Source organism: Herpailurus yagouaroundi, unplaced genomic scaffold (assembly GCF_014898765.1).
Source record: "Herpailurus yagouaroundi ecotype Mexico unplaced genomic scaffold, PumYag 180, whole genome shotgun sequence".
NCBI classification, from domain to species: domain Eukaryota; kingdom Metazoa; phylum Chordata; class Mammalia; order Carnivora; family Felidae; genus Herpailurus; species Herpailurus yagouaroundi.
In genome coordinates this window covers 15925885-15948708 of record NW_024412411.1, presented here as the reverse complement: position 1 = coordinate 15948708, position 22824 = coordinate 15925885, and the positions used below count along the sequence as shown (strand labels likewise).

Sequence of the window (22824 nt, the reverse complement as noted above, 5' to 3'; positions counted from 1 at the left end):
AAACTGCACTATATGTTAACTTACTCTAATTAAAATAAAAATGTGAAAAGGAAAAAAAATTCTACCCAGAAAAACTGTCTGCTTCCTTGCCTATGTAATTTAATAAAGATACAAAAATCTAGCCCACATATAGGACTGTACAAAGAACATATCAACATGGTTAGACATTTAGTGACAAAATAGAACTGTCACTGTTTAGTGACAAAATAGAACCATTCATTTTAAGCGACATATTTCTTTATACATATGAAAAGGGGACAGGGATAATCAGAATGCATAAAAAATCATGGCTGATTACAATAATCTCAGAGGTCTTAACTACTGTGCTCTTTTTTAATTGTCAAAATATAGGATAATTGAAAAAACAGAAAACTCTAGTCTAACTAAGTGAATTACATTGAAGGAGATTATATTGTATGATGGGAATCAATGGGAATTAGAGTCAGACAGGGGTTCAAATTGTCTCTCTCCCATTTTCTAGCTGTTTGATCACAGACTAATGTCTAAACTCTCTGACCCTCATTTTATCTATAAAATGAGAATAATTTCCCCTTTGCAGAGTGGGGATGAAGAATTAAAAATATAATGTGTCACTCCTTTGCTTAAATCCTCCAATGATGCATTATAACATATTATAAAGTTAGTTTCAAACTCCTTCAAAAACTACCTTATTTTTTTTAATGTTTATTTATTTTTGAGAGAGAGACAGACAGACAGACAGAGCATGAGCAAAGGAGGGGCAGATAGAGAGGGAGAATCAATATCTAAAGCAGGCTCCAGGCTCTGAGCTGTCAGCACAGAGCCCAATGTGGGGCTTGAACTCACAGATCACAAGATCATGACCTGAGCCAAAGTTGAACACTTAACCAACCGAGCCACCCAGGTGCCCCTACCTTCTTATTTTCTGAGAAAGAAACCATGTTTTCTGGTCTCAACAGTTCTTAAAACATCCAAGTAGAAATTCCCAATAACTAGACAAAATGTGTAGGCTTAGACTTAGAACACAGGGAAGGGCAGACAAGAAAAGTTCAATGTCATCATGCAACCAGATAACAGCTTACTTATTTTTTGTAATTCGGATATATCAGTCTTCATTCTTGCTACCTGATAGCATTGTCACAGGGTTACTTCTTAATCTACTGTTTAACAGAAATTTTCACAGCAATGGGCTAGAACAATTTTGTAAATGCCCTAGAATAAGTAAGCTGCTGACCCCTCTCCTCCCTTAGAATATCATAAAGTTTCCAATATGATAAATATGGTGATTTCAGCTTCTCTTTAAATAACCCATTAAATTGTTAGCCTTTTAGGTTTTCTCCTTCTCCCAAACAAATTCTCTATTATTGCCTTGATACTAACTAAAATTTAGCACATTCCAAATGGAATCTGGACTCTAGTTACTTCCAGACTCAACATAAACTAAGTATTTTTTACTCTCTACCAGATTTTTTTCCCCAGGTATTGAAGCAATTATTTTCTCAACCAGAGAGTAAGCACTTCTAAAGGCCAGAATCATGCTATATTATCCATTTCCATAACACTTAGCCCAGCATCTCCAAAAATCTATGCTAACTGTGTATACACATATTTAATATCTTTGGGTTTCGTCTTAATTCTCTATTTTCCAAGTCAAATAATTAAATTAAAATTAATTTGTAGCCTATTCTAAATACCATTTACTGAATACTTACTACATCACTGTATTTTTTTAAACTACAAAATATTATCATTTGTTATCAACACCAACATATCAGAGACTTATAAGAAACCTCAAAATTTAAGACATATTAAAACATGAAAAATACTATATGGTAACTATGAGATATCACAGATTAGAAGACACATACCATTTTCAGAGATCCTAAAATGTAAAAGAAAACAATGTGCATCTTAACAGTTTTAACTTCATTTTAGAAACTGAAAGTCAGTGCTTAAAAACTTTGTCCAACATTAATACCTGTTAACAAAGTTAGCAACCTGTGCAATCCCTAATTCCTTAGTAACTGGGGGAGAAATGGATCAAAAGTGGGCTGCTTTACCCACTTCCTCTCCATTATGTAAAATATGTACATATCCAATATGTGTCGATATGCTCAAAAGATTACTTTTAAAACTGTCTCGCATGCATTTCCCCAAACTTCCTTTAACAGAAGATAAAATTTAAAAATTAACTGCCACCGCCCAAGAGAAAATACATAGTATTTACTAAAATATGAAATTTATTTTGGTATATTCTAGGCAGATAAATATGTCTGACTTTATTAGTGGGATTTTTTTTTTCTCAAAATGGTACCACATACTATAGTTAGTTGAGAATACAAAGGGATCAGTTAAGTCTTTTTCATTGACAAAATATATACTACAAGTTAATACCGAAGTGCCTTGCCAAGATACAATTCAACACTTAAGAGTATATCATTTCCAAATGATTGTACATTTTTGCCTAACAAGAAGATATATTGACTGACAAAATTTATAATCATACAATAACACAATTTCAGTTAACTCCTCAGATATTCAGTCACTTCTACTATTAAATACTTAGGTTACTGAATTATAAACATTAAATTAAATAAAAGAACTTAATTCTAGAATGAGGAACACTATATTTTATCCTTAAGTATTTGCTAGTAGAATAGAAAAAGGAATATGGCAATGTGATGTCATATTCTACATCAACTTAAGCATGTCTTAGTGAGAAAGTGAATTAAGAAAAGGCAGACAGAGTGGTAATTAGGCTGATAATCATTCTGGAATGAAAATTTATTTCCAGTGGTAGCATTTTTTTTTTTAAGAATTGGTAGAAACATTTAGAAAAGTCAAAACTTAGAATCTGTTCCTTAATTGAGCCTCAACTATAAAACAGACTAAATTCGTTTCTGTCCCCCAACCACACCTTTTGTCTCTTGTCTCTCTCGTTCTCTGTGTGATAAATGTCAACATTACAAATTATTTTATCCTAAGAAAGAAGTATCAGATCTGTAGGACATAGGATAAAAAGAAAGGAAAAAGCACAGGATTATTTTCATTAAAAATATATATATTTGTAAAACTTACTATTACATAAAATATCATTTTCTTTTAACAGTAAAAGCAATCGGCAACCAAAGATTAAAAGACTTAGCATTTTGTTTTCAACCTAAGGTCTGGTTCCAATATGACTGAACTAGAACAGATTTGTAGGTAAGATTCACTCACCAAGTATTTCTCAATTTGTTATATAAATTATCACAGAATTCACATTTTATATTTTAAAAATGGCAGACTAAGGAATGAGAAATAATATTTATGTCAAAATTCTCATCTTACTTCTCCATTTCTTAACGTTGTGATGGTTCCTCTTGCTACTCCCATTCTAAATAGTGTTTCTGTGGCCTGTGAATTTAAAAAAAAAAAAAAAAGCAAAAATATATCATTTATATTCTGTACTCCCATCCCAAAACTGAAGAAAACATTCATTACTATTACATTTCTAGCAACTTCTAGAGGAGCATCAATACAGCACAATAAGAGGTACATGATCTACATTCTACTTCAGAAATACCATTTTCAGAATGTTTTAATGTTATCAAGAACTCAAGTGAAATTGTTTCAAAGGTTATTTTTATCTGATAGTATTCACCCATATCTATATAGTTTCAAATTAGTACACTTAGCTAAGTTTAAACCTTAGTTTGATTAAAAAGATTAAGTAATAAGCTAGCACTTGAATTCAATTCAGAAATTATCATTTATTCTATTTTTCATTCCATTTAAGTTTAGTTGAAATCACTTCACTGCTACTGAAATACTGACAGAAGATGAAATAATTCTGTGATTCCACACATAAAATAATACCAAAAAAGAGTGATTGCTTTTTATACACTAACAATGAATAATCCTAAAATGAAATTAACAGTTCCAAAGAGGCAAAAGACTTGTTCACTGAAAACTACAAAACACTGCTAAAAGAGATGAAAGAACCATAAGTAAATGGAAAGACATCCTGTGTTCATGAACTGGAAGACAAATGTTAAGATGTCGATACCACCAAAAATGATCTATAGAATCAGTGTGAATCCTCCCTACCAAAATCCCAATGACTGTTTTACAGAAATATAAAAAAAATCCATCCTATAATTGATACAGAACCCAAGGGTCTCCAAATACCCCCAAACAATCTTGAAAAAGAGGAACAAAGTGAGAACTCAAACTTCCTGATTTCAAAACTTATTTCAAAGCTACAGTAATCAAACAGTGTGGTACAGTCGTAGACAAACAGATAGGTCAATGAAATAGAATAGAGAGCTCAAAAATAAAACCCCTGCATACATGGCCTACCAAAATCATTCAGTGGGGGAAAGGACAATCTTTTTAATATCCACATGCAAAAGAATGAATGTGCACCTTTGCCTTATGCCACATACAAAAATTAACTCAAAAGGGATCGAAGACCTAAATATAAGAGCTAAAATTATAAAACTCTTAGAAGAAAAATAAGGGAGGATTCAGTGTCTAGCAAGGACTTGCTTCCTGGTTCCTGGATGGCTGGAAACAAACAGAAGCAAGTTCTTTCTCTACTCGTATAAGTGCCCTGATTCCACCATGAGTGCTCCTCATCTAATGATTTACCCCACCTCCTGATACCATGACACTGAGGGGAAGGGGTTTGATATGAATTTCTCATTCAGTCCATGAGAAAGTATTCCAGTACAAGGGGGCAAGAAATACAAAGGCCAATAGGTAAGATTATACTTGGCATGTGCAAAGACAAACAAGATAGCCAGTGAGGCCGAGAAAAAGGTTTCATGGGACTAAGGTTGAAAAAACGAGAGGATGCAAATTAATCTGCTCAACATGTGTTTCTAATTTTTAACCTGGCATAAGAGAAAGGCATTTCCAACCTTCAATAATAGAAAATATAACACAAAGGATGTTCTACAAAACACACATTTTAAGAATTAGGAACCCCAAAAATGAACCAAAAAATAAAAAAGAGAATTCTAAATTTAAAAACTGAATGAATATCTAAAGAAATCCAAAGGGTAGGAGGGATGAAAACCTGGAAGACAAAAGAAAGGAAAGTGCACATGATCATTAAAATATATATATTTGCAAAGGTTATTATTAGGTAAAATGTTGCAAAATCAGTGAGATCAGGGTAATATAAGTAGATACAAGATCATTTAGATTTAAGGAAGTAAACAACAGAAGAAATAAATAAAAGTTTGCATGTGGTTGCCTCTGGGTTGTGAAAATCAGGCATGAGAAGAGGTGAGGAAGAATACCACTCTTTTTCCATTAGCTTCGCAGCACACTATTTGCTTAAACTACATATAAATCCTGATCAAAACTTTTTTTCATAGCTTTTAAAGATTGATTTTAAGTATATCAATAGTGTCCAATTTTGCAAAGAGGTCAAATACTTTACAATTTCTATAGAGTGGTGCACATAAGAATATAGTCAAGGACTGAATGAAAGGATATAAAAGTCAAACAGTGTAAGCAAACTCTTTCAAAAAGTTTGACAATAAAGGTAAGAAATGAGAATGAGTTGTTGGTAGAACAGAGTTGAGAGAAAACTGAAAACAGTATACTTTTAGGATAGAAGAGATTTAAACAAGTTTTTAATGGCTAAGTAGAAGTTGTCAGTAAGGTGGAAGAAGTTTAGACACAGGGAAGGAAATGGAAGGGGATTCCTGTGGAAGACAGGATCAAGAGCACACAGCTATCCCTCCGCAGTGTTAAAAGGGAGAAGGTACAAATAGAGGAGCATGCTTTCCCTATCCCTCCCTCTCCCCCTTCCCCCAGGCAACTAGAGGACAGGATAATCTTCTGAGAATCACAAAGACACTGAATGAAGGAGGGAGGGGGGTGGAAGGGACTATGTAATGTAAAAGTAAAACAGAAGGGGACAGAACTGCCAAGCAACACTAAAAGCCCAGCTAAGGCTGAAAATCATACATCTTTGTTGTTACAAATCTACACAGTCACAGAATTAGAAAGCTAAAAAGATTCACAGTTTAGGAATTATCAAGGCAAAGTGAGCAACCCTAGACCAGATATGAATTTAAAAGTAACTTTTAATTCAACATTTATTGGTAAAATACAGCATGTGATTTATAAATAAAAGTAAAGTAAATTTTTTCTAACATTTTTTTAAATTAGAAGAGCAATCTTTAGTTTTAAAGTCCTAAACACACACCCAGAGGTTGGGGGTTGATATCTACATGCTAAGTTAGAAAATAAAAAATCTTTTAGAGAAAACACTGCTAAATTTTGTGAATGTATCACAATAAGAAGATAATTCCAAATTCATAATTCACTAAAATAGGCCATTATTAGAAAAGGAAAGGGGTTATCCACATACCCAAACAAAAAACAGATTTTAAATGAACAACTTTGCTGACAAACGAATTTTACTAAAGCATATAAAGCTAGATGTTGAAAAATCTATTTACAGACACTGCTACTGAAGGAAAAAAATTTCACACCAGTGATGTACTTGTATTTTTTCTATTCTTCATGATATATACATTAAATTACATCTTCCATCTTCCTGTTTCTTTTTAAACTTTAATCTGGGATGTGATTAATGGTACTCATGTAGGTCAGGTTAGTTACTGTATATATTTGAGGAGCAAAAGGTGACAGGTGGAGGCAGCAAGCACTTGTGATAAAATATGCAAAAACTTCTCTAAACCAGATCAAACTATTTGCTTTCTCGTGTCTCAAAAACCAGAGGTAGTTTGAAGATCTACTTCTTTTTCTACATTATCTCCAGTAGAAGAATACCAAATCCAGTCTTTTGTTTCCAACTAAATTGATTTATTTCATCAGCTCTTCCCACCAACATTTTCAAGGATGGCTCATTCTAACCGCACTCTGTCAATTCAGCTCAGGTTCCTTTGATTCTATAGGGAAGCGCTGGAGTGTACAACATTCTTTTGACCTCTACTCAAGAGACTGCTTTTAATTTACTTGTACCCAAACAATGGCTAACAAGTGTCAAAAAAACAATGAGATACAGGGCTAACTCTTACCATTTATAAATTTACCACCAGCAAATTCTTCATTGAAATTCCCCTCTCCTTGAGTTTTGATAATTAAAATGATTACTACAAAAACACTCATTAAACATTTTCTGTCAGTGGCAAAGGAAAAAAAATCTACAGGTCCTTATTTAAAAATAGGGTACCAAGAGAGACTGCTTTTTAAAAGAGTGTTAGATAAAAAGAGACTTAGGAGACATGAAATCTACATAATAAATGCAAAGCTCTGGGCTGGATCCTTGTGCTTGTATGTGTATGTGTTCAAATCTAAAAAGATCCAGGATTTATACTGAGTTGATAACAGTAGTAGTCTCTGGATGTTTTCCTTTTCTTTACTTTCTAACATTCAACATGCACATATACTGTTTGGTAATAATAAAAAGGAAAAAAAAAGTAACAACTTTTGTTACACTAAAAGATAAAACATTTAAAATAGAATTTTGGAACAATGAAAAATGTTATAACACAAGCAGTACTATAGTAAGTAGCTCCTACTAGGAAAGATAGCCAAATTCAAGAGACTCATGCGCTTGAAGTCTAATAATTTTTCATTCAATAAACCAACAGAAAATAAGCAAAATTAAGAAGAAATATACACTGGGATGCCTGAGTGGCTCAGTCAACTAAGCTCCCAACTCCTGATTCAGCTTAGGTCATGATCTCACAGTTCAGGCTCTGTATGGACATCACAGAACCTACTTGGGATTCTCTCTCCCTCTCTCTCTGCCCCTCCCCAGCTCACATGTATACATTCTCTCTCTCAAAAAAAACTTTAAAAAAAATACATAGTTAATATACTTTACCTTGAAAAGCAATATAAAAGCTTTAAAGCATCTTATTACAGAAAGAATTGAGTGCATTAATTTAATATATGGTTTATTAATATAACGACAACAATTGTAGTTAGCAGGCAGTTGTCTCCCATTAGTCAAGCAACTAGAATTCTAGTTACCTTATTCCCTCTATTTACTATCTGGGCAACCTTAGGCAGATAGCTTAAACTCTCTAAGCTCTGACCTCCTCTGTAAAATGGTAACAGCTATTATCAACCCATCTTCTCGTGGTGGTCAATGCAGGTTTTAACATCTGCAAGAAGCTCAGTAAAGAGCTAGCTAAATAGAAAATAGTGAATCCAAAGTCTAGCTTAGGACAGTACTTTTGCAATGAAAGAGTTTTAAAAATACTAATTTTGATCTTTTTAATGTAAAAATAAGAATTGGACTAATAAAAGACCAAATATGAATGAGCTTTAACGTCAGCTATGAATTTAAAACACAAAAATCTATGTCAAAGACTCATGGCACTTACTGTTCTATGACTATCTCTTAATTGTCCTGGTTCACCACCTAAACAGAGAGATCCTAGATGGTATGAATTAAATTTTTTATTTACGTATTCCCAGCACCTTGTGTAATATATAACAATATAGCATAAAGATTAAGGAAGCAGGTTTAGAAGCAGGTTTTTCTTTAGAAAAAGATTGTTGAGTTCTGTTCTAGCTTTGCCATTTGGAAGATGTGTGATCTTGGACAAGCAACTTCACTTCTTTGAGCTCAACTACATCATTAGCAAAATAATGATACATAACTGAAGGAAAATTCAAAGTGCTCAATAAATGATCATTTTACTACCAATAATATGACAAAGAAAATTCAGGGGCGCCTGCGTGGCTCAGTTGGTTAAGCATCCGACTTCAACTCAGGTCACGATCTCCCGGTCCCTGAGTTTGAGCCCTGCGTCGGGCTCTGGGCTGATGGCTCAGAGCCTGGAGCCTGCTTCAGATTCTGTGTTTCCCTCTCTCTCTGCCCCTCCCCTGTTCATGCTCTGTCTCTCTCTGTCTCAAAAATAAACATTAAAAAAAAAAAAGAAAAAAAATAAAATTCAGAATTCCACTCTAACTTAAATATCAGTCATCAATTGCAATTAAAAATGCAATTAAAAACTACATCTGGGGGCACCTGGGTGGCTCAGTTGGTTGAGTGTCTGACTTCAACTCAGGTCATGATCTCACAGTTCGTGAGTTGAAGTCCTGCATCGGGCTGTGCGCTGACAGCTCAGAGCCTGGAGCCTGCTTTAGATTTTCTCCATCTCCCTGTCTCTCTGTCCCTCCCCTGCTCGTGCTGTCTCTCTCTCAAAAGCAAACATTAAAAAATTTAAAAAATAAAAAATAAAAACAAAAAAATAACATCAGATGATGATTAAAAATGTATTATAACATATAAAACAATCAATCACAATTAGCACATTACACCAGATGGTCATTTATTTATGCTAAAATTCTTGAAAGGATAACTAGAAAATAGAAAACTTACATTATTTCAAAAAGATTAATTTAGCAAAAGCCTTCATAAATCATATGCAAAATTTATTCCCCAACTGTTTATCCTAGCCATAGAAGAAAAAAGATTTAAACATTGAGGTTTTCAAGCACCAGCTACTTTCCTTCCTTGTAATGATAAAAACACAAAATAAAAATTAGGAAAACTAAAAGAAACAACACGAACCATACAATCTCTCAATAGATGCAGAGAAAGCATTTGACAAATACAGCATCCTTTCGTGATACAAACCCTCAAGAAAGCAGGGATAGAAGGAGCATACCTCGAAATCATAAAAGCCATATATAAACAACCCAAAACTAATATCATCCTCAATGGGGAAAAACGGACAACTTTCCACCTAAGGTCAGGAACTAAGACACGGATGTCTACTCTCACCACTGTTATTCAACATAGTATTGGAAGTCTTAGCCTCTACAATCAGACAACACAAAGAAATAAAAGGCATCCAAATCAGCCAGGAGGAGGTCAAACTTTCACTCTTCACAGATGACATGATACTCTATACGGAAAACCCAAAAGATTCCACCAAAAAACTGCTAGAATTGATTCACGAATTCAGCAAAGTTGTAGGATATAAAATCAATGCACTAAAATTGGTTGCATTCCTATACACCAACAATGAAGTGACAGAAAGTGAAATCACACGACAGGGATACCCACTCTCACCGCTGTTGTTTGACATAGTGCTGGAAGTTCTAGCATCAGCAATCAGACAACAAAAGGAAATCAAAGGCATCAAAATTGGCAAAGATGAAGTCAAGATTTCGCTTTTTGCAGATCACATGATATTATACATGGAAAATCCGATAGACTCCACCAAAAGTCTGCTAGAATTGATACATGAATTCAGCAAAGTTGCAGGATACAAAATCAATGTACAGAATCCGTTGCATTCTTATACACTAATAATGAAGCAACAGAAAGACAAATAAACTGATCCCATTCACAATTGCACCAAGAAGCATAAAATACCTAGGAATAAATCTAACCAAAGATGTAAAAGATCTGTATGCTGAAAACTATAGAAAACTTATGAAGGTAATTGAAGAAGGTTTAAAGAAATGGAAAGACATTCCCTGCTCATGGATTGGAAGAATAAATATTGTCAAAATGTCAATACTACCCAAAGCTATCTACACATTCAATGCAATCCCAATCAAAATTGCACCAGCATTCTTCTCGAAACTAGAACAAGCAATCCTAAAATTCATATGGAACCACAAAAGGCCCCGAATAGCCAAAGTAATTTTGAAGAAGAAGACCAAAGCAGGAGGCATCACAATCCCAGACTTTAGCCTCTACTACAAAGCTGTCATCATCAAGACAGCATGGTATTGGCACAAAAACAGACACATAGACCAATGGAATAGAATAGAAACCCCAGAACTAGACCCACAAAAGTATGGCCAACTCCTCTTTGACAAAGCAGGAAAGAACATCCAATGGAAAAAAGACAGTCTCTTTAACAAATGGTGCTGGGAGAACTGGACAGTAACATGCAGAAGGTTGACACTAGACCACTTTCTCACACCATTCACAAAAATAAACTCAAAATGGATAAAGGACCTGAATGTGAGACAGGAAACCATCAAAACCTTAGAGGAGAAAGCAGGAAAAGACCTCTCTGACCTCAGCCGTAGCAATCTCTTACTCGACACATCCCCAAAGGCAAGGGAATTAAAAGCAAAAGTGAATTACTGGGACCTTATGAAGATAAAAAGCTTCTGCACAGCAAAGGAAACAACCAACAAAACTAAAAGGCAACCAACGGAATGGGAAAAGATATTTGCAAATGACATATCGGACAAAGGGCTAGTATCCAAAATCTATAAAGAGCTCACCAAACTCCACACCCGAAAAACAAATAACCCAGTGAAGAAATGGGCAGAAAACATGAATAGACACTTCTCTAAAGAAGACATCCGGATGGCCAACAGGCACATGAAAAGATGTTCAATGTCGCTCCTTATCAGGGAAATACAAATCAAAACCACACTCAGGTATCACCTCACGCCAGTCAGAGTGGCCAAAATGAACAAATCAGGAGACTATAGATGCTGGAGAGGATGTGGAGAAACGGGAACCCTCTTGCACTGTTGGTGGGAACGCAAATTGGTGCAGCCGCTCTGGAAAGCAGTGTGGAGGTTCCTCAGAAAATTAAAAATAGACCTACCCTATGACCCAGCAATAGCACTGCTAGGAATTTATCCAAGGGATACAGGAGTACTGATGCATAGGGGCACTGGTACCCCAATGTTTATAGCAGTACTCTCAACAATAGCCAAATTGTGGAAAGAGCCTAAATGTCCATCAACTGATGAATGGATAAAGAAATTGTGGTTTATATACACAATGGAATACTACGTGGCAGTGAGAAAGAATGAAACATGACCTTTTGTAGCAACGTGGATGGAACTGGAGAGTGTGATGCTAAGTGAAATAAGCCATACAGAGAAAGACAGATACCATATGGTTTCACTCTTATGTGGATCCTGAGAAACTTAACAGGAACCCATGGGGGAGGGGAAGGAAAAAAAAAAAAAAAAGAGGTTAGAGTGGGAGAGAGCCAAAGCATAAGAGACTGTTAAAAACTGAGAACAAACTGAGGGTTGATGGGGGGTGGGAGGGAGAGGAGGGTGGGTGATGGGTATTGAGGAGGGCACCTTTTGGGATGAGCACTGGGTGTTGTATGGAAACCAATTTGGCAATAAATTTCATATATTGAAAAAAAAATGTTTGCCTTTAAATAACACACCTTTTCCTCATAGCAAAGTACATGTGTAATGCATATGTAGTGAATTAGCACATCTGGGGTCTACTTTCTAGAAAAGATGGGAGTTTCACTATCCCCAACATAAATTTATAATATAGTAGATATTATATTGTTATATATATAATATATATGTATAATATACAGTTATATTATATATTATACAGTCGATATTATATAGTAGAAAATACATAACAGGGGCACCTGGATGGCTCAGTCAGTTAAGTGTCCGACCCTTGATTTCAGCTCAGGTCTTGATCTCATGCTTCGTGGGATCAAGCACCACGTCAGACTCCGTGCTGACAGCACAGGGCCTGCTTGAGATTCTCTCCCTTCCTCTCTCTCTCTCTGCCCCTCACCTGCACATGCTGTCTCCCTTGCTCTGTCAAAATAAATAAATAAACTTTAAAAAAAACATAATAAACTTAATGTACCTCCATCTATGTTATGCTCAGTCATTAATTTTCAAACTACAACAGTATCATCTGGCTAAAACTGCAAGACACCTGGTAGAGTCTGAGACTCAAAGACACTCTTTTGGAGATGTAAAACATTAGGGTTAAATAGAATGAATTCCAAAGTTTGTTTCCAACTAGAAGGTTGAAGGTAAGACTTTCTGATCTCAAATGAAAAAGTAACACTGGAGTAATGCTGCTTGCTAAGAAATAGTGGTTTACACTACTAAACATTCATCATAGAAGGAACTGATGTCTTTAGACCAAGGATCATTGAACTATATGGCCTGTAGACCAAATCCTGGTATTTTTGTTGAAATTGACAGTCTGCCTATAAAATATATATCAAAATGTAAAAAAAATAAATAAAATAAAATATAAACACAAAATAGCCAAAACAGTGTTAAAAAAAAAAAAAAAGCACACTTAGCCTACATGATTTGAAGACTTACTAAAAGGCTTCAATAATCTATATATGCTATGGTATTAGCATAAGGTTAGAATCTAGAAATGGACCTCCATCTTATGTTCAGTTGATTTCTACAAAGGTACCAAGGTACATGGCACAAAAGGTAATCTTTTCAGCCAATGAAGCTGAAACAATTGACTTTCCAAACAGAAATATGTGAGCCTTGACCCATACCATACTCCATATACAAAAACTAATTCAAAATGGAACACAGACTTAAATGTTGGTGCTCAAACCATCAAACTTTTGGAAGAAAACACTGGAAATACACACTTTCTAATCTTGATTTAGGCAAAAGTAAGTTACATTCAGGAAAAAAAGAACAAAATATTAAAGAAAAACTCATTTTGGCAGATTGTACTGTCTAAAGATAGCCACACCAATATATATCCTACACCCCAGGTGCTTCTTAAAATGTGACATCTACTCTCCTACATATTTCATTTTTTCCCTCCCCTTGGACCTGGGACCTTTAAAACTACCCTTATAACTGTAATTTAACGAGGCAGAAGAGATGCTTTTTTTAAGGTTAAATCATAAAAGGCAAAATGGCTTCTGTATGGTGTTCTTTCTTTGTATATGTGCCTTCAGAGCCCTGAGCCAGCATGTAAGAAGGCCAACTATTTTGAAGCAACCATGATAGAAAAACTACACAGAAATAGAAAGTGATGTCCTAGCTATTCCAACATACAGCTAATCAACTACTCCAAGCCCAATTGTCATTCATGTGAGTGAATATTCAGAGGACTCCAGCCCTTAGCTTTCAAGCTTTACCAGCCATGTCAAGTGGAACAGAAATGGGCCATTTTGAGTGAGCACTTCCCAAACTACAGATTCATGCAAAGTAAATACTATTGTCATTTTTAGCCACTAAATTTTGAGTTGTTTGGTAAGTAGCATGAGATAACAATACATTGATAAAATATGCTTCATGAAAATTAAAAGCCTTTGCTCTTTGACTCATTTGAGAAAATGAAAAAGCAAGCCACAGACTCAGAAAATATCTGCAAATATATACCCAACAAAGCACTTGCATTCAGAATATATAAATAACTCTTACAACTCAAAAATAAGACACAACCAAAAAATTTTTAAATGAGCAAAAGATTTCAACAGATACTTCAAAAAGAAAAATAGATATCTATACATATACACAATATATGCACGCATACATACACACATACATATATGTGTGACTGGGCAAAAAGCCAACAAAAAATGTTCAACATCATAATCGTTAGGGAAATGTAAACTAAAACCACAATGAGATAACACTACACATGGACCAAAAGGCTAAAAGTAAAATGAATGACAATACCAAGTTACAGTGGGAATATGGAGCTACTGGAACCCTCACACATTGCTTGTGGAAATACTACAATCACTTTAAAAAACAGCTGGGCAGTTTCCTATAAAGTTAAACATACACTTACTATAAGACCCAGAAATCCTATCCCTAGGTATCTTGCGAAAAGAAATGAAAACATATGTCCATTTATATGAATTGCAGAAGAGCCAAAATTGTAGTGACAAAGAGCAGATTAGTGACTGCTTGGAGCCTGAGACATGAGGGGAGGCAACTGACTGCAAAAGAGGAAGAGGGACTTTTTAGAGGAGAGAGAACAATTCTACATCTTAATTATGGTTGTAGGCACATGACTATAAACATCTGTCAAAACTCATCAAACTCTGTCCTTAAAACAGGTGAAGTTCATTAAATATAAAGCTGTTTTTTAAAAAAGAACACACACCTGCCTCCCTCCCCAAAGCTGTCCTCAATTAATTGGTAATTTAATTCCTCCCAACCATTAGGAAAAACATGGATCCTACACTGATGAAAAAAATTTTTGAAAGGACATTTATATGCTTTAGATAAAAATTTTATCTTATATTCATATAACTGAGGGCAGAGGTAGAGGGTAACCAAAGTAGAAGAAAATAAGCAATAACACTATAGCCGACAATAAATTCAACACATGAATAATCTAGGAAAAATAAGATGAATAGAGTCTACATTTCACACTCATAGGAAGACTTAGGGATCCAAGAAGAGTAATTTGTTATGAAAACTCTGCGTTCCACACAAAATTCTACATATACCACCAATGAAGAACCACTTTCCTGATAATGCACTTAACTAAGTAGTTTATATACAAACTGGGCAATCAGCAAACGAGCATTACCAATCTCATCTTCACATGCAGGTGAGTGTTCTTGTACCTGTGCTTCCACTTGCCATTTGCCCAGTCAGAAATTTGAGTAATCTCCAATTCTTGCTGTACTTTCAAGAATTTATAATATTTAATATAAATAACAGTTATTATATTATTATACTTAAAATAATTTTTATTGTATACTTCTTATAGTAAATAGGATAATTCATGTAAAATTCTCACTAGACGGTAGGTTGTGTTTTGCTTATCATTAAACCTCTAGAACCGAGAATCTGAGAAACAGGTGAACAAATCCAAGAATTAAGAGCTAATGAATAAGTAGTTTGGATTGTGTCGAATAAGTGCTTATTTATTGATAGTTTGGGGGTATATGTTTTACCAAAGTGTGAACAAATATGTCCTAAACTGTATTATAACAATTTTAAATGCTGAAAGTATAATTCATTAGCCTTTCACGTGACTGAAGTCAACTTGATCTTTGTAGACATCATAAATGTCATAGTCTGTTTTCATTCAGTACACAGGAAATATGCATTCATTACATATGGAGACAATGGACCTTCGCAGTGGTTTTAAGGTTATGAAGAATGTTACTTCTGTTTATGGATGTGGGTTGGTAAGTTATCCAGGAATTTAAACAATAAGCAGATGGTTTGTTTCCAAATTGATAGCAGTCATCTGGCTCTAAAGAAGAGTGTATTTTTATAAATATATGTTCTGTCATGTTCTATTCAGTGCGACATGATGAAATAACATAATATGCTATGTTCTGCTTTTCCTTAAGAAACTTAAGAAAATATTAGGAAAGCATGGGTTTTCCCCCTCACAATGCTATCTTCTTGAAGTCAAAACAAAGGATAACAAACAAATAAAAACACAAATGCTGAAATTTAGAGTGAGATTTCCATTCTGCTTCAAAACAACAGAGTCGAGTCAATCTTTCAGCTGAGTTTTCTTAACCATTAAATGGTGATACTACACAATGGTGATACAACACAAGAAATGGGGTCATATTTACATAACGCATTCTAAGGCAGTGTTACCCTGATAATAAAACCAGGCAAAGATATTACAAGAAAACTACAGACCACTACATCCCAAAAATATAAATATGCTTAACAAAATTTGAAAAGATTGAATCCAACAATATGCAAAAGGAATAATAAATCAAGTGGGATTTATTCCAGGATGCAAGGTTAATTTAACATTCAAACATCAAGCAATGTAATTCACCATACTAACCTGAAAAAGACAACCACATGATCAACTCTATAGATACAGGAAAAACATTGGACATAATCAAACATCTGCTACTGATAATAGAAACTTTCATAAAAACTAGGGAACAAAAGGAACTCTCTCAACTGGAAAAAAGGTCATCTAAAAAAAAACTATAGCTCACATATTTAAGGGTGAAAAGATTGAATACATTTGTCCTAAGATTAGGAACAAGGCAAGACGTCAGCTCAATTTCTATTCAATATTGTCATGTAAGTCTTAGCCAGTGCAATAATGCAAGCAAAAGAAATAAAAGGCATCCAGATTATAAAGTAAAAAGCAAATTTCTCTCTTTTTTTTCAGATGACATTCTAAAAATGGCTAAAGTGAATAAACAACAACTTTCTCATTCTAGAAAAGGCAAAAAACTTTAAAGACGGTAAAAAGATCAACGGTTGCTAAGAATTGTTCTACAGGGGATTTTTAGGGCAGTGAAACTATTCTATATATAACAATGTAATGATGGATACATCATATTATACATTAATATTGGTAATATATTAAAGTGTATAATGCAAATACCCTAATGTACAGGTTTTAGATTTAGTTAATAACAATGTATTAATATAGGGTTCATCCAGTGTAACAACTATGCCACACTCATGCAAGATGTTAGTAACAGGGAAAAGGAGAAGAGAAAAATATAAAAACTACCTGTACTTCCTGCTCAATGTTTCTATACAACTAAAAATACTCTGAAAATTAAGTCTAATTTTTAAAAGTATATATGTACAACCTAAAAAGACCAAAGAAAATGGAAGGTCATATACCAAAGTTAAAAAATACAATAAAAACTCTAACAAAACATATAAATTAGAAATAGCACCTTTTATACAACCAAGTTAATTCAATAAATACTAAAAAATGGGTAAATTAGATGACAATATGAAAATAACCCATTTAAAACATCTAACAGCTATTTATTCCATACTAGAATACCCACAGTTATAACAATGATTGTAATACCCAGATACATAGTCCAATTATTCTATAGGCCATGAAAAATAACAGTAAAGAAGGAAAGAGCAAAAAAAGAAAGAGGAACTGTGAATATGGAAGGCCTTCCTTTCCCATGATGTCAGGATTTCAGTCATATGATTTCCAAAATATCAATAGAATATTATTTTCAAAGAGTTGTATCCCAGTTGCCAACCTGTTCACCCAAGTCCTCCCCCCAAAAATAGAAATAATAATTGTATGTCTTTCACCACCATCACGATCATCATCATCATCATCATCACCATCAACATCATCATCACGGGATTTACTGACAAGCATGAAAACAAAAGGCCAATGAACCAAAGATGGCAGAGTAGAAAGATCTAAATAGCCCGAGTTCTTGACATACAGAATCCTGGAACTGCTACTCTTCAGACTCCTTGAAATTTAACTCTCTTGTAAGTTGGTATCCAGCTACTTGCATTCAAAGAAATCTAGCCCAGTGAAGAACCTGCTTCAGAATTTGTTAAAATACGATCTTTGCCTTGGAGCAAACTCCATATTTATCACTTCTTAAATATTCAGGGTCCTAGATGTCTGGAGAATTATGAAAATAGTTTCTCAAATATTTATATTTTATTAACTTGAGGCTCAGTTTTTCCAAAGAAAAAATGTAAACAATTTTATACTACTTATAACAAAAAGAGTAAAGAGCATGTATAACAAAAAATAAATTGTGCTGATAGTACAAACTCTGCCGTTTCTTTCAACTACAGCCATACCACTAATAAGTTGTTTTTGGTTTTTTTTTTTCTTTTTAGGGAAAGTAGAAGCTATTAATTCAAAAACAGAAAGTAAGAAGATGCAAAAAAGCCCCAGGTATTAACAATGTTAAACTGTAATACTAAGACAAACAAACTTAAAGCAGCTTAATTTCCAAATAGGAAACAGCATGTTTCTCAGAACCAACTTGAAGCTGATATACCATATAGTATTACAGGAGATCAGTATACGATTTACTTATCTTCAATTGCTGGTGGATCCTTAAGTTGAACTGAGTTTTTATAATTATGAACACGCTGTTCTAAACATTCTTGACCGTTTCTCCTGGTACACATAGGTAAAAATTTCTCTAGTACGTACTTAATGAATTAATGAGTTGTAAAATGTGTGTCTATTAAGCTGTACTTAAAAGTACAAAATTTTTTCCAAAGTGATTGTACTAATGAGCACTCCACAAGCAACAGACAGCAATTCTCATTATTTCCTAGTAGTATTTTTCTCAGGGTTAACAAAAGAAAGTTTATCAAGTATCATGAAATATCTAAAGAAATTTCCAAAGTAAACTTACTCATTTCTTCAATAAATGGTTACTGTTTACCTACTTAATGGTACCATGTGATAGTAACTCAGTAATCAATTTTCTTAGCCTTCTCTTGGTAGCAAAAAAACAAAACAACAACAAAAAAATCACAGATTCTTGTTCTGCCAAAGTGGTCTTATTGTAAGTAACAAAACCTACAAGAAAGGAAAAGAGTATTCAGAGAGTTTGAAACAGCTGGAGCAAAGATCTAGTCAGCAGAGCAGAAGGTCTGAAGTAAGTGTGTATACACACATACGCCACGTGTGCAATCATGCATGCTAACATGTATGCACACCCACAATGAAGACCAAGAAAAAAGGTGTCGTCAAAGTGTAGAGGGGCTGTGGTCTTGTTTTCCAGCTCTAATATTCTGAACAGGTAATTATAAAAGGTTAGAAGCCAAGAGTTTTACTACACTATACAACTATATCTATAGCAATCTTTGTTATCTATGTAACCAACCCATTCAAAGAATAACTGAGACTAGACACAATAAAGCCAAAGGGAGACTCTAGATCCAGCATGATCAAACAGAGCACTTATTTGCCTACATAGATTTAAGAGATGTTGAAAGTCCCTCTCACCTCCAAAACAGATCTTCATTTCCTCTCACAGTGCCTGAAACCACATTTGCATTACTGTATTCTGTTCGACATTCAGGATTTTTCATTCATTAATAAATATTTGCATTAAGTTGCAAATATCTCTGGACACAGGAAACTTATTAAAAAATAGCTGACAAAGATAGATACCTGAAGAAAAACAGAAATAGGAACAGAGATGCTGAAAAAGAAGATAGGAGAGTAACAAACAAAAAATGTCTACTTCACCATTTTACCATCTGGTCCTAACACAGAAGGAAAAAACATTACTGTTGTCTTTCACTGAAAATTTCATCTCCTGAAGGCCAATATCCTAAATTGGCATAAAGTTTCCTTTGGGTTTATTTTTTTATTGTTATAACTTTCCAGTATGCTTTACCAAATTATACTCATTTCTAACTCTATCAGTGTATCATACTCATTTGATTCCATACATAACTTAAAATGGGAGAAAGAACTGGGGACCAAAACAGAGAAGCTCATAAAAAGAAAAAGTGACGCTTCAGATACTGAAATGCCATGCCACAAAACCTGGAGGCCATGAGTCTTGATTAGTCCCCAGAAAAGCCTGCTTATGGAGACTGTGTGGCTGGCACCCCCGGAGCAAGTAACTTGGAATGAATGGAGCCCTTAGTATTTTGTATTAATTGAAGTAAGACATTTAAGAATCTGGCACTTCAACTAGTTCATTCACACTAATTGAACACAATGCTAAACATTATCCTCAGACACCAAACTAAAATATTTAACAACCTATAAACAGTGCCCCAATATTGAATTCTTTGTCTTATTTAAGTCAAAAGGAACCAGATTACCTTGTTATGGCTTTAACAAAGTAAACAGGAGTTGGAAAAAATCCAAAATTGCTCAATCAATGTTACTTTCTACCAGGCTCAAGCTGTTAATAAATATATCGTAAATGAACTTAGCCTTTTTTATCTACACTTGTATGTGTGTTCTTAATAAGAATGTAATAGATCCCAATTCTTAATCATTCCCCCTAATTCCACAATTTCTCACCATTTCCTGTACTAGTTTGCCTCTCCTGTTGACTTTTATTTCCATCATAAATTACTCTAATAAGAAGTCAGAATGCAAACATAAATTTTATAAACACATACTGTATATATGCCTACTTACTAATTAAAACCAGCCTTCTTTAAATGTAATGCTTCCTTTCCAGTACTTTCAAATAGGTACAGACTATCCTGCATGGGACATTATTTTATAAGCAATTTTTAACACCAAAAATGGAAAACATGTCTTTTTAAAAACATCAGATTCATAACAGTGCAGGCACTGAGGCTCTTTCTCCCACAAGTGTGTGTGTGTGTGTGTGTGCGTGTAGTGTAGTACATGGAAAAAAATATATATATATATAGCATGCTGCATGCAAAACAAAAAAGCCATAGCACTTCTAAATCTATATACTGTTAGCAAGGACTAAATTTCCTTCTTAAAAAAAAAAACAAAAAAAAAGCTGAAGAATACAGTATACTAAATTTTTTCTTAGAAAGTTAAATAATGTAATTGTCTTAATTATGGTCATTTAAATTATCATTTTTAATGAAAGTATAATTAATTATCAACACTGTTAAGTAAAATATTTAAAAATACTTATTGGGGCGCCTGGGTGGCGCAGTCGGTTAAGCGTCCGACTTCAGCCAGGTCACGATCTCACGGTCTGTGAGTTCGAGCCCCGCCCGCGTTGGGCTCTGAGCTGATGGCTCAGAGCCTGGAGCCTGTTTCCGATTCTGTATCTCCCTCTCTCTCTTCCCCTCCCCCGTTCATGCTCTGTCTCTCTCTGTCCCAAAAATAAATAAACGTTGAAAAAAAAATACTTATTAAAGTGAAATTAAGATAAAAATTTTTGATGCTGCCATAAATGTAAAAATTTGCATTTATATACATAAGCACAGTAGTCCAGACTTCAAAAGAGATAGTCACGAAAATTAAGTTTCAAGAGCCTAGTGATAAAGATATGAATTATACTTACTTTTCAAAGCAATCAAAAAAAAATTTTTTTTAATTTTTTTTAACGTTTTATTTATTTTTGAGACAGAGAGAGACAGAGCATGAACGGGGGAGGGGCAGAGAGAGAGGGAGACACAGAATCGGAAGCAGGCTCCAGGCTCTGAGCCACCAGCCCAGAGCCCGACGCGGGGCTCGAACTCACGGACCGAGAGATCGTGACCTGAGCTGAAGTCGGACGCTTAACCGACTGCGCCACCCAGGCGCCCCAAAGCAATCAAAAATTTCTATTGACGCTGTGAATTAAAATTTTCTGTATTTCTATAATACTTTAAAATTTACAAATCAATTTCATATATTCTAATGTAAATGATAATTTCTAACTGAAATAAAATTAAAATATTAATAAATAAACAAAATATTAATAAAATTAATTAATAAATAAAATGGTTACCTTTCATCTGGAACTTTTGCATCATGACTCCTGCATAAGGTGACTGACTTAACATTCCCATGGGATCTCCCAAGATTATGGGTAATTAATGTCATGCTAGCTACAATTCACCCCTTTGTCTTCCACTCAAGAAATATTTTAGGATCCAATTCAGGGAAATTATGTTATTACAGAGATAATTAGGATATTTTCGATAGCACAAGTAAAAATATCCTGGAGCATGCCTCACAGCAGATTGCACTACAATACTGTTTCTTCATACCATCTTGAAAACAACCACTACAAGAGACAGGGTAGGTAAGAAGATCACCAAGAGAGAAAGTATAGGTTCCACATGCTTACTACAAATTTTGCTTTGGTAAAAGAGTAAAATACATTAGTATAAATTTTAGAGGCTAACTAAAATAAACTATCTGTAAAGTTTAATCAAATCAATTTTATATGACATTTAAATTTTCTGGAGCTCTTATAATCTCTTATAATAGCCTGAGAACTGGCCCCAAGGCTTCCAATACTGTTACCCATCTTCCCTACAGTCTCTTCTTCCCAAATCAGCTAGAGTAACTGTTTGAAAAGGCAAATCATACCATATCACTCTTTTGTTTAAAAATCTTCAAAGATTTTCTATTAAACATAAAATCTAAACTTACCATACCCAACAAAGTCCTAAAAATGAACTGTCCTTTGCCTATTTGCCCAGTCCCATTTCATACCATTCTGTACAGCCATAAAGTCACCTTGGCTACAAATCAAATGTACCAAGTTTGTTCCCATCTAGGGACCTATTTACTTACTGTTCACTCTCCCAGAATACTCTTTCAAAAGACGGTCTCAAGATCTAGCTCATTAGAATACAAATATGACAAAACAAAATCTCAGCTCTGAAAGAGCTTGCCAGGGTAATAACAGAGAAAAGAAGCAGAAGAGGAAAGGAAGGAAGGAAGGAAGGAAGGAAGGAAGGAAGGAAGGAAGGAAG

The 22824-nt window shown here is 34.3% G+C and overlaps 1 protein-coding gene across 3 annotated transcripts in view; it reads right to left on the bottom strand.

The window, feature by feature from the left end:
* Nucleotides 1–22824, bottom strand: part of TMEM135 (transmembrane protein 135) — a 397425-nt gene that overhangs the window by 218294 nt on the left and 156307 nt on the right. For all 3 annotated transcript variants that reach the window (XM_040489574.1, XM_040489573.1, XM_040489575.1), the window contains one exon: nt 3310–3375. In XM_040489574.1, coding sequence (XP_040345508.1) covers nt 3310–3375 — 66 coding nt within the window. The remainder of the gene's footprint in view (nt 1–3309; nt 3376–22824) is intronic.